We start from the raw sequence: 13,731 nt of genomic DNA, 5'->3' as shown, positions 1-13,731 counted from the left end.
TTGATGGTGATTGAAAGTTTATTTCATAAATATGATTGCCATGAATAACTCAACAAGAATTGTAAATTTTTGCAACGGATATTTTTTTTAATTTTATCTTCGATATTCACTAAATAATCGTGACCGGATAGTATCGAAAGAGTAAATTCCTAAATATATACATTTATAGAAGAGTAAGAACCTGCGGATGCTTGTGATTTTTTAGTTTATTTAGTAAGATTCGTACAGAATCTCTTTTTATATTTCAAAATTGTTAGATGATATATTATTATTCTAAGCTTTACCATAATAAACGTATATTTCCTGTCTACGTAATACAGCGAATGTAGTTGCAGGCAAATGAAAAAATTGTCAAGCAAAAAATAAAAATGTAATTGTGGATTTCTACGATTTTTTGCTGGAACTTGTTAGGAATTTTGTTCAAAATCTTTTCTTATGTTTTCCAATCGATAAACCTCTGTAAGGGCTTCCATATTATTTTGAAAGTAATATCCATACTATAGATTTGATTTAGTTAGAGTTAAATAAGACAAAACCATTCATTATGATAACGTAAGCATTATTGGATTTGGTTTTTAAGGATATAGAGATAATTCTGACTTTGACGCATTATGAGAAATTTTTGGTGCTTCTTCAACAAGCACGATATGCTTGTGCCTTGTTAAATACATATTTTTTTGCACAAAAAAAATACTAAAGGCATAATATCGCCAAATATAAATGATATTTCTTCGAGTGTTGTTGAATATATTCCAAAAATTGATTTCCAGGGGAGGCTGAAAATAAACACATTGATTCTGTCTGCAGACTCTGTATATTTTGTAACAAAAAATCCCCTAATTACAGTGTTCAGTCCCACGTCACCATTTCATACAACCCTAGTATACCTTGTAGTATTTCTAGACCACTTCGAAGGCTCTGGCTTTTAACACGCATTCAAATAATTTTTGGATGACAAGAAACTGACGTCAAAAAGGATATTTTTGTGTCTAAATGATTAAAAGTAGTGAAAAAATGAGAAAACCACTTTGAATAGTTCATATTGATAGACCCCTCGGGCTGATGCCCGAGGTCAAACAGTTTTAAAATAAGTTTTATTTTATACAATTCTTGATCTTTTTCCTAATTTATTTCTCTTGAATTTGTCACTATTGCCTCTACGAACAGCACAGAAAGTTTCTGTATAATTTCCACGGTCCATACAAAATATTTAGAATTTATATGGGCATCGGTTGTGTAGCTTCTGAGATAATGAAGCTTCTTGATTTCCACATTTCTATACGTTACAGGCGAAGAGTGCTACGAGGCAGCTAAACCTCATGTGGCAACTAGAACTTTCATATGACACTGATTTTATGAAAATCGGTCCAGCCATTTCTGAGAAACATGACTGAGATAAAACAGTCTCCATAACACGTTTCTTTCCATAACTTTTGAACCACATGTCCAATCTTTATGGAATTCGAAAGTTAAGGATTTTTTAGGTAGCCCGTTTATTCAAAACCAATTTTGTTCAAATCGGTTGTGAATTTTTGAGTTAATGAACTTTCGTGATATTCACATCTTGATAAATAGCATGCAAACGAAAAATCCAGTTACAATAAAATTTAATAGGGGTTTATGGGGCCACTAGTCCTTTCATTTGAAAATAATTTTGTGAAAACCGGTCTAGTCATCTCTAAGAAAAATGAGTGGGTTTTGACAGTTTCCGGAACACGTTTCTTTTAATAACTTTTGAATCACATGTTTGATCATTATAAAAATCATTAGTTAAAGATTTTCACGGCAGTCTTTTCATTTGACACCAGTTTTGTACAAGTTGGTTGCGTGGTTAACGAGATAATGAAGTTTCGTTATTTTCACATTTTGAAAAAAGTGCCCAAACTAAAAGTACGATGACAATGAAATACAATTGCTTTCTATGGGGCCACATTTGCAACTGATTCCGTGAAAACCGGTTCAGCCATCGCTGAGAAAAGTGAGTGAGCTTGGGCTATCTTTGGAATTTGTTTCTTTTTAGAACGTGATTTCACATGTTTATAAACAACGGATAAAGTCATAGTTCGATTACAATAAAATTCAATAGCAACCTATGGGGCAACTAGACCTTTCATTAGGCACTAATTTTGTGAAAATTGGTTCGACCATCTCTGAGAAAAATGAGTGAGATCAAATAGCTTCTGGATAACTTTTCTTTACATAACTTTTGAACCATATGTTTAATTATTACAAAATTTATAAGTGAAGGGTTTTAAAGGCAGCCCGTTCATTTGTCACCGATTTTATAGAAATCGGTTGTGTGGTTTCTGAAATATTGATGTTTCGTGATTTTTACATTTTGATACATGACACATCCTACCGTGACGTTACAACGTTTTGACTATTCTGTTGGCATCATTTTAATTCTAACTATTGTATTTTTTTTCATGAAACCCTTTGATATTATTACAGATTCTATATTTCGTGACGTTACAACGCTCATTTTTTAGCAAGGGGTATTCTCACTCCGTTGTAACGTCACGAAAATATGAATCAGTCGATATCCATTATTTATCACATATTTCTTAGACATTTTCATATGAAATTGTTCAATATCTGATTTTATATATTTCTACTTCTACTTTATGCACTTGGTTTGTGGGGTTATTCATAAATTACGTGACAATTTTACTTTGTCGTTTAATGTTTGGTAATGAAGAACCAAACTTAAACTTGGAGATTTTCAGTGAAGGAATGTGAGTTATGATCAAATCAATTCTTTTCATAAGTGACATATGCATCATAAATATTCTCAAAAGTGTCTTATATGACATTATGTGTAAAACATATTAAATTTATTTTTATTGTAATTTTTTTCACAATGTTAGAGTACGCTAGCAGTTTATTCAGCATTTATATTAAAGTTTACAAATGTGTCCTTAAGTTTACAAATGTGTCCTTAATTCCAATAAATACAAGAAAACTTTCAAAAATAATAATAATAACACAAAAATTCCGCTTGTTAGCTTTTTTCGCTCCCGTAATGTTTCCTTGATTTTTTAAAACTCACACTACTTATTCAAGAAAATTCGAGTGCATTTTTGCCACTGAACATTTTTTCATCTAGACTTGCCCCAAAAATAAATAGCTGGCTTATTCCACGATATAGTGTTGGTCGTTCAAAAATGTTCTTCTCATCGTTAAATGTGGTGATGTCACGTCCCGTAATTGCGATAATCATCACATTCGGAAGATTGGCTTGAGCGATGCGGACGAAATACCTATTCATTTCATTAATACGGTTACCTTGCGTCAATAGTTTTTCTCTTAGGGAACATTCGCATGTTACGTAACGCGGAAGTTGACAATTTTTAATTCCCCCTCACGCAATGCATTGTAATATAATATAATAGAATATTAGAATTTTTTAGAATGTAACGTTACTCATGGATGACCCACAGTTTAATAATTAAAAACAATAATCCATTTTACAAAATTTATTCTCTGTTATATGACAGATGTAACGTGAAATAATTTAGACGCATCAAGTATGTTTTTAAACATAGACGAATATTATATAAGGGAAGAAAAAAATTTCGTGACGTTACAACGCAAACTAAACCCGGTTGTAACTCAAGTTGTATTCAACCTAGCTGCGATCTTTTAGTATCGAATTAAAGGTATTTTTGAGTATAAAGAAAAAACAAAATATTACTTTGATTAAATGTAAGGAGTTCACATGAAGTAAAAAACTGTAAGTTACAACGCTAAATTACCCCTGTTGTCATATTGGCCTAAGATCAACATATTTGAAATTTCACTTCAAAACCCTTCAGGCATCGAAAAAAGTACTTATTCCACAGTCATATAACATAAAAAATGTATTATAAATACATACTCCTGATCATTTGTAACCATTTCAAAAATATGTAACCAAAAACGCTTGTTTTTTGTTTATTTTACTTGAACTTTGCAGTTAGTTTTCTACAGTTTCTTAAACACTATAAATCAGATAGCTCAGTAAGATTGAGAAACAGGTAGCTAGTGCCTTCAGCAAAGTTTTTTATTATATTATTTTGAAAGACTTTGCTAAAAACAGTGGTAGAAAATATTCATTTTTCGATAAAATATCTTTTTATCTCATTTCCAGGGGAAACATCACGGATCTTTTATTGTACGAAGTAGGTTTTCTTTAGTATAAAACTTTTCCGAAGACACCATGGTCCTAAAATGTGACGTTTGCGGGAAAATTACTTTTGACCAGCTTTTTTCATATCTGGACCACAGTGCCATGCACCGTTATTCCTGGAACTTGATTTTGAAGAGTGATCTGAATGGTGAGGTAAATTTGTTGCATTTTTCTCAGCTTTAGCTTTAGGATAGGTGGATATGAACTTGCTTTAAAACAATTTTTTTTAATCAAATCCAAGCTGGTGGCGAGATCCAAGATGCCGACCAATGATACGCTAAATGAAATATTATTCATTTTTGTACCGTTTGTAGATGGTTTAATGACACATTCAAGAGAAATAGATCAATAAAATGTTCAAGAATTGCTCAAAATACAACTTTTTTTAAAAACTGTTTGACCACTTGGTTCCCGAAATTTAAGTTCAAGTATTATTTTTTTGCTCCGCCTAATTAAACTAACACAATTAAATAAATTTTTAAAGACCTCGTTTCACTAGTGGCCTGGTTGTTAGCGAGAATTGCCCAAATAGTACCACTAACTGTCAAACTCATGTGCGTGACGTAACTTTGTTAAATTGTTCGTCATACGCATGTAAAGTAGAGAAAAATTGTGACAGGAGGAGCAGCCAGGTATATATTTTTCTTCATCTTGTTAATGATTACAAAGCCTTTGCACGCTTCTTAGAATCACATCACGATTTGAAAATCCTAGTAATAGAGAAAGACATAAATTGCAATTACAGTCATGGAGAAAATAATAAATACATTTGCAGTTTTGATTAATTTTCCATATTTGGGCACTGATTTTAGTTGTTATAAGATGTTATGTTATGTAACGTCATTCAGACTTGGTAAAAGCACCGCTTCGAGCCGCTCGGTGACATAGCCAAATTCTAGGCACCCATCACCCCGAGCGTATTATCTTTTCATGCGACATTCGCAGCAAGCCCCAGCTCGGCGCAAGAGCTAAGAAGCTACGAATGCAGTGCCGTAGCCTTGTGTTCGTCACCGGGAGGCACATTGAACGTTTTATTTTTTTCGTTCTGTTTTGAACCGCCAGTGCGTCAGGTCGGCTGGACTGAGGCCGCTCGCGCACGGCATTTGATGTTTACTCTGCTGCAGTGCTGCTATGGATTGATGAGCAGGGAGGGATGATGGCTGAGTGTTTGCTTGTGTAGTTGAACATGATTCTGCATTGCCGTTATTCGTTTTGATGTAATTCTAATTTGATGTGGCTTCTAAAAAATGGTAAACATGTCTTGCTCTTGCAATCCGCCAACTTGGATGATGCGTGGTTTGTACTTTTTAGTAAACAAGTATACGATGTAACAATGATTTCCGCTAGTGTTAACATCCTTCTGCTTACAGTACCGACACTGAATTATCCAAAATAATATTACCATTTCAACAGCGTGATATTTACTCGCATGAAAAAATAAATCTATTGATTTATAACAATGAATGCAATACGGGTGATATCATTTACCTTCATTACGGATCGTGAGCTTATTGCATTTCGTCTATGCTATTTGTGATCAAGATTATGCTTTCATGTATCAAAAGCTGTTGTTATAAACGTTAGTTAATTTGATGATATTTGAGATTTGATAATTTAATAGTTTTAGCGATATAAGTAGATTAGCGTTTTATTTTTATTTGCATTACATTGACTGAGCCGGTAACATTGTGATGGCAAACATGTGTTTTTCAATTCGGCTATTAGCTTATGTGCAAGTTGCTTGGAAGCACTTTTCTCTTCCGTTCAAGCCTTCAATTGATTTTCGTTACTGAGCCCAGGGTGAATATTATTATAATTTGATTAGTATGAAAAAATTTTATCATATCAAAGAATATTCATTAATGGAGATTAAATCAAACAAAATATATCTTATTATGTCTCGCTTTTTCATCAGAATTAACACATGAGTAGCTGGACTGTTGATAAATCGCAACTCTGAATGTATGTACTGGTCGGACTCAATTACCCGGAGCATTGAATAATATTTCACTCCGGATAACCGAATTCTCCGGATAATAGAACCGTTTATTTGTTTTGATTTTTTTTCTAATTGCTAATAAAAATAAGTGTAAATGTGCCGATATAAATATTTAGAAATGGTCTAATGGTCGATGTCGATGTTTATCATATAAACCACTTTCAGTTTATTTAAGTTCATTTATCTCGGAGATGTCTGAACGGATTTATACGCAACATATTTAATTTTAAAGGTATAGCTGCCTTCATATTCTAATAAACTTTATCGTAATCGGTCACCAGATTCCGAAATAAGTTCCAGAATAATTATGAAGGAAACATGAAGCCGCTAAAACACCTTGATACCCTTTTTATATGTCTTTTATTGGTAATTATATAAGCGTTGCGGCTAGATAAGCTGCGGATCAGAGAAAGCGACTAAGATTTATTCAGAAGCAACCCATCCATGCGACGGGTACGGTGACCGTCAAAATAGTGGAAAATCAATAATAATAAGTTGAACCAAAATCAATCTTGCTTTTCCCCTTTTTGCATCATTGAATTGACTACGCAGCATATACCGCAAAATATTGAATCAAAGTTGGTATCTCAAGGTAGAACAGTCAACAAAATCCGAAATCGAAGAAAAATAACAAGTCAAGATAATCAAGCCATTCTCCCCGCATAATCGAACCCCGGATAATCGAGCCTCCGGATGATTGTGCCTCCAGATAATCGAGTCTGATCTGTATTGCAATATGCGTATGTACATTGGGTTTAAAATTTCTTATAAAGTTTTTCGAAAAATCCGTGGGTTGCAAAATAGCTAACGAATTTGTTATGTCCCTCAAATGTATTTAAATAACTTTATTTCTTCGAAAATACAGGACCTATTTGCATTTGTTTTGCGAAAACCATCCTTCTGTTCAACATAAGCAGCATATTCAACTAGTAAATGCATTAAAAAGTAATAAAAGTAATAAAATGCGCTCCTTATTATTTTGTTTTTGTTTGCGATTGTTGTACATTCGAACATTTTAATTTTAGTACTAAGAATAGTTGAAAATCGATATGAACCTGATATGTAGAAGGTTCATTCAATAATTTAATAACTAACAGGTGAAAATTAAAGCACCTAGACCGAGTGCGTGTGGGTTATGAAGCAGAGCTACAATCAAGCTTTGCTCGAGATGCTGTGCGGGCTTTACCAAGTTCGAATAGGAATTTTGTAATATTTTTTTAAAAATATGAACTCGTGTTGTGAATTGATAATTGATAATTATGCGTCCTGAAACGACGGAAAGTATCAAAATAGTGTCTTGATCATTCTCTACTGTATTCTTTGGCTGAAGGCTTAAAAATTTAGAGCAATTTAAACCTCATATTAGAGGAAATATTTAGCGAAACGTATGGTTTCTTTAAAACTGTGTAATGCGCTTCGGCTCTTAACCCTATATCAAGATTTCTATATTTAAAGAGCAACACCTCGTAGAACACCTTACTTTTATTCTTGCTTCATTTTTCCAAAAGAAGTAAGTTAGTCTCCTGGTTTGCGCGTGTGGACAGTACACGTGTGAAAAAATATCAAATGTGAGAACGAAACAAACAAAGCCAAGTAATTTCAACTGTTGCAATAAAAAATTTTCACCGCATGTTCTTTTAAAAACTATAAAAAGAAATAGAAAATCAGTTTAGACTACTGGTTAGTTATCACTTAAACCCTTTTTGTATCCTTGGCTACACCGATGTTGTTAAACAGATTATTTTGCTGCTTCATTTCATTGAATTTCATTAAATTTCATTTCGTTAAATTCAAGACATTTAATTTTAAAAACAACACAAATATAAAGTCACCCATTCACCCGCAAACGTCGTCAGCGTTCACTGTGCGCTAGCTCAACGTGTAATATACATAGCAAGGAGAATCAGAGTACAAGGAGGCGGAGATGCCACAAAGCAAAAAAGCAAGCAAAAATGGATCGGGGCTACACCGCGCGATCCATGTAACTTTATAAAAACACCAACAAAGAGATATCACCTGTTTGGTGCTATTCTCTTATTCTTCACGTGCCGAGTCGGCGACCGAAGCAGCTAGCTTGAGTGCGTGTTACCTAGCAAGCAAGAGCTCAATTTGCGTTCCGCTCCTAGTGCGGCGCGTGGTACTGTTCCACAATCTATATCGTATCACATTTCACTGCCGACTTATTCTATTGCCCTCACCACACACACTGCTGTGCAAGCGTTATTTCATAGACTGGAAGTAATGTCTCATCACACACAGAAGAGTCAGCTGATGCTGATAACTGTTAGTGTTAGTGTGGCGAAAAAATGAATACACTTTTGTAATATATGTACAAAAAATTCCCAATAAGTTTGAACTCTCTGCATATCGTTAGCAAAGTGACCTTTTACGTTGAAAAACTCACTTTTGTGCTGGCCAATCCGACAATTTTATATTTTCCTCGGAAATTCATCTTCAAGTTTTCAATGCGGTATGTTTAGGATCGTTACCCTCCAACGAAGAGGCATGTTTTCTTTGGCATACGGAAGCATCACGCTACGTAAAATATCTACATAGTCTATGTTAAAATGAATGGGTTCCACACCAGCATCAGAAAACAGCACCACACCATTTTGTGGTCACTTCCAAATTTTACTACTTTCTTGGTTAGTTGTGCGTTGATGGCAGTATTTACCGGTATTCTCACTAGCTGCTGACCGTTTGGACCGAAAAGGTTAAATTTCGACTCATCCGACCAAAACACGATGTGCCATTTAGTTGCACCCTAGTCTAAAAACTTTTTAGAAAACTCAGTTCTTGCCGAAATGTGTCGCTTTTGAAGTAGAATAAAGTTTTCTGTGTCTTCTTGATAGATTTGTTGGTTGATTGCCAGACCGCTCGGCTTAAACCAAGGCTTTGAAATGCCCCGGTCGGAAATGGCGATGTACAACATAACCTTTTTTTCAAACTTGTGCTTGAACTTGTATTTCACTTCAGGCGGTGTGGATGACTTGTCGCTGGAGTGGTAATTATCATTTCCTGGAATATGCGTTTTGAACAGCGGAAAATAGCTTTCGTCGTCCAGAACGAAAGACGTCCCGCGGTATTTTTTGGTCATCCACCGACACTGTGTTTTAACCGTCTCAATCTGCTCCTCCGTGTACTCCGGCGACCTCGTCTTCTTCCTGCAGACGATTCCTTCCATCTTGAGGGTCCGATGGATCAATATGTGGGAGCAGCCATATTTCCGATCGGCGTCACGCAGGCTGGTTGCGTCGTTGTTGTCAAACAGCTTCTTTAACGATGTCTTCCTCTGCTTCGTCATTATCGTCACCGGACGACCACTTCCGACCTTCCGCTCTACGTTCAGGGAACCCAGGATACGATATACCGTACTGACAGGTACATTTTCTTCCTTAAAATGTGTCACCGTGAACTTTATCCTTGCTGGGAATGCGTTTCGTAGAACCGTACAATGCGTTCGCGGAGCACGTGCTGTTTCGACGCCATCTTTGCTCTGACTAAATTCAAACTAGCAAAACCAAACACGCCTACTGTTTCTAGGGAGCCCAAAGAGCAATTCTCTTGGAGAAAGAAAATTTTACGCTCTGTATTTGAGTTACTGAAAGGTATTGAAAAAATTCTCATTTTTTATTTAACACCCGTTATGCCACTTTGCTGGATCTTTAGGCAGCATAACGATCCTGAACCTACAGTATTAAAAACACGAAGATGATTTTCAAACGAAAATATAAAATTATTAGTTTGGCCAGCGCAGTCTCCAAATTTAAATCCTTCAGAAATTCTATTAAAGATTGTGAAAGTCTAGGTTGCAAAGCAACATCCAACGAATAAAACAGACTTATGGAACGTCGTACATGCAGCGTGAAATGCTCTTTGAAAGAGAGTGTAATCGTAATGACGAAACATAACATCATATAACAACTTCAATCAGTGCGCAAATATGTAAAATTAACCAAAACTACAAGTGTATTTTCTCCATGACTGTTCTTGCAAGCAAATGCAAGCCATGTTGAATACACAGTCCAATCGCTTTATGGAAACTAAACGGATCCGCATATAAGTTATTGTCTTCTCTAGAATTGTTTTAATATTTTCAAAGCAAAAACTAGCAAAACAAAACAACTTCTTCGAACGGCTTCCAAACGACCATGTATGTGCTAAAATTTTATTTTGTCAGTACTGATCTAAAAAAAAATCAGAAAATTTCTTAAAAATCATCCCTAAACAACTTCTCTCTAACTCTTGGCATTACCGAACGGCCATGAGACGAATTGGCGTTCACCAGCCAAAAACGTGAAACCGCGTTAAATATAAAAAAAAAATTTCTTCCGAAAACTTTTTTTTTTAAGAATGCTGACATTGGTTTGTTCAGAAGAATTTTAGGTAACTAAATTATCCATCTAAAAATTTATATCTGCCCTTGCTGAAACACACACATGTGCATAGCTGTTTTTTATGTTGTTACATTTATAGTCTGTAGCTTTTTTGTCTGATGCGCGGTCATAGGACACAAAAAATAATAGAAAATTGTCCAAAAGCAACTAGACCTCCTTCATCTGTTTTGGATATTGTAGTGTGTAATACACCTAAGTCCCTTTTTACGCAGGGGAAACGTAGCGCGTAGGAAACTATACAAATTCCGAAATCCGCGTAAAAAAACCGCGTAAATTCCGAAATCCGCATGAAAAGCCGCGTAATGTGAGATTTTAGAGTATAAACAGTAGGGTGGGGAATCGTAATATGGAAAAAACGAAACTTGATTTCAAAAAGCCAGAACCAAGTTTTTTTTGTTCTATTAGGGGCCCCTAACAATCTTGAATTTATTGGAAGTCGATTGGTTTTGTCTCCGCTTGGCGCATTGCATTTTAAATTTATATGGAGATTTGTATAAAAAACCAACTTTATTACATTTTCCATTCTAAAGAGCTCAAAATGGCTCAAACCAAAGGTTTCATGAATTCAAATGGTAGGTTTTTTGATGCCTAACAACTTGGCTGAAGACACTAGGGAGCTAGGGTGTGCCAAAAAAATACTAGAGCTGTTCAAAGTTGAGTATGTCGAAATTTATGTAACAAATCATTTTTCTGCCAACACTGCCAGTGTACGCCAACACTGCCAGTGACGTCAGTCATATTTCCATCAGAAGCAACCTCTGAAACACGTTGTAGATTTTTTCTACGCCTAGAATATTGACCTAAATTTGTTTGCTTGATCCAGCAGAGTGTACAAACTCGTAACGACAGGTTACTTCTAATGAGAATCCTACAGATGCCGGTACATTAATAATGTTGGCAGAAAACAAGATTTTCTGCATTTAAATCGACATACTCAACTTTGAACAGCTATGGCTCTTTTTAGGGACATCCTAGCTCTTCAGTGTCTTCTGCAAAGTTGTTAGGCATCTAAAATACTATACTTTAACATAATTTTGTGCATTTTTAGAACATTATTGAGCTCTCTAGATAGGTAAATGCAAAAAAGCAGGTTTTCCATATGAATTTTCATACAAATTTGAAATGCAATGCGCCAAACGGAGACAAAACCAATCGACTTCCGGTAAATTCAGGGTTGTTTGGGGCCCCAAAAGGAATCAAAAAAGCTTGGTTCTGGAAAATCGATCACTTTTCCCCACCCTAATAAACAGGCTTGTGTTCTTTCACCAGAAAACAGATTCATGCAGCTGTGACTAGAGTTTATTGGATTACAGAATTTTATAAAGGATATTTTTAAAATAAAATTACAATATAAACACCAGGGAAAATGCATTAATCATAATTCTAAGCACTGCGAATGCCGGCCGCATATTCTCCCAACACCTTCAAACCGGCCGCCGTTTCGTACAGTACCTCCGACAGTCTTTCTACTGGCAACTCGTAGCCGTCTTCGGCACGTGTTTCCAAAACAAACGTGTACTGTGGAGAGTAGGTACCGGCCACAAAGTCCGTTACGGTGCCTGATTCTACCGGCAGCAGAATTCCAGCTGCACCATACGTGTAAATATATCCGTGTTTACCCATCATCTCGCGAGTCACCGATTGAGCTACCGCTACGTGCTCTTCAACGTTACTCGGTGTGCGGAGTCCATTGTAAGAGAACGGATATAACACCTTTTTATCTGCTGCCTGAACACTCAGATAAAGCCTCAAATTTTCACTGTAGCGACTGATCGTATCGCGAAGAGCTTGGCTCTCCGGTTCCGAGAAAGCGGCCGAACCGTGGAAGTTATCTGCGCAAGGCTGTTGAAGAATTTAGAGTTAAATAAACTCAACAATTTCAAAACAAACTTCATACATCAGAACTTCCACCTATAGTTCCCCATTCATAGCCGAAATTACGATTTAGGTCAACTCCATAGCAATTGTCACCATTACTGCTCCTAGTTTTAATCCAATTTCGGTCTGTTTCATGCGAATATACATACCCATCAGGGTTTACTAAAGGAATCACAAGGAAGTTAACAACCTCCAAGATCTCCGTGTACTCCTCCGGATGCTCGACCAACTCATGGATGATGAACATTCCAACCATTGGAGAAACCCACTCTCTAGCTCGAAGGCCTCCGTCAATGATTATCAGAGGTTTCGCATTGTTGCCATCATACGAAATGTATAATCCTTCAATGTTTCGACCTTCCGATGACGTTCCTATGGTCTCTATTGTAGCAATATCCGGGAAGTCTTCAGCCATTTCATGTATGTAATGCTCAATCTGTGAAAAAAATGTTAAATTAAATTCAGCCTATTACTTACATTACTGACCTCTTCATGTGTCCAAAAATGATCCCAAGAGATAGTGTGTCTTGGACTAGGCAAACCAGCCACCAATGTGACCAAAAATGAAACAAGCACTAGGAAACGCATTTTGGACACACAAGAATCTAGAGCATCGACCAGGGTTGTCGTTATGCTTGAAACTGTGTAACGGACTGCCGTTTCCCATTTTATACCTCCTCGCACGAGTGCTATTTTAAGAAGTTGCCTACGTTTCTGCACAACCTTAGCAACAACCTTTTGATGATCTCACATTAACGGCGAGCGATAATTGCAATATCTATAGCGAATGATAACGGCGAATAGCACGCTGGCTCCAAATGCTTATCAACGGCAGTAAACGGCAGCTCGGGTGCACCGAATTTCGTTAAAATGTATTGTAAACGGCTAGTTATCGTTGATTTTATCAGCATGGAACACGAGTGCGGCGCGTTAACGTTTTCAGTGGGCGAGAAATGGAGTTATGACATAATTATCGTCATTGAAATTTCCGTTAACGTTTCATACTTTTCTGTAAAGATGACAAAATACTTGCAATTAAAGAGAAAACATAATAAGAGAAATGTTAAACTTAACCTGGTATTTATAATTCAAATCTTAAACTATTGATATTTCATTAAGCATCCTGTATTAAAATAAACAACGTTCATCCGCAGCACTTTCTATGCAACTTCAAACATTGCTTTTATTTGCGTGGCTCTTACTCTGTGTCCCTTATATAAAAAAAAGTTCTATGCAAATAGATATAATTTTTTATTAACACGTAATTGTTTTCCGCCACACTGCCTGTT

At 35.9% G+C, this 13,731-nt stretch overlaps 1 protein-coding gene across 1 annotated transcript; it reads right to left on the bottom strand.

Moving 5' to 3' along the window:
• Positions 1–11,947: 11,947 nt before the first annotated feature.
• On the bottom strand, positions 11,948–13,059 carry LOC129719799 (carboxypeptidase B-like). Its single transcript, XM_055671205.1, has 3 exons — positions 12,929–13,059; positions 12,462–12,878; positions 11,948–12,406 (listed from the first exon to the last, which is right to left on the bottom strand). The coding sequence occupies exons 1-3, from the start codon at positions 13,028–13,030 to the stop codon at positions 11,948–11,950; spliced, it is 978 nt and encodes a 325-aa protein (XP_055527180.1). The 5' UTR covers positions 13,031–13,059.
• Between the last annotated feature and the right edge of the window lie 672 nt (positions 13,060–13,731).

Source organism: Wyeomyia smithii, chromosome 2, assembly GCF_029784165.1.
Source record: "Wyeomyia smithii strain HCP4-BCI-WySm-NY-G18 chromosome 2, ASM2978416v1, whole genome shotgun sequence".
In the NCBI taxonomy this organism is placed as follows: domain Eukaryota; kingdom Metazoa; phylum Arthropoda; class Insecta; order Diptera; family Culicidae; genus Wyeomyia; species Wyeomyia smithii.
This window is presented reverse-complemented; position numbering and strand designations above follow the sequence as displayed.

Excerpts from the sequence above, each read along its gene's own strand:
- LOC129719799 (XM_055671205.1), bottom strand. The coding sequence starts at position 13,030 with ATGCGTTTCCTAGTGCTTGTTTCATTTTTGGTCACATTGGTGGCTGGT. Across the intron at positions 12,879-12,928 it reads ATTTTTGGACACATGAAGAG|ATTGAGCATTACATACATGA; the intron begins GTCAGTAATGTA and ends TTTTTTTCACAG. Across the intron at positions 12,407-12,461 it reads CTATAGGTGGAAGTTCTGAT|CCTTGCGCAGATAACTTCCA; the intron begins GTATGAAGTTTG and ends ATTCTTCAACAG.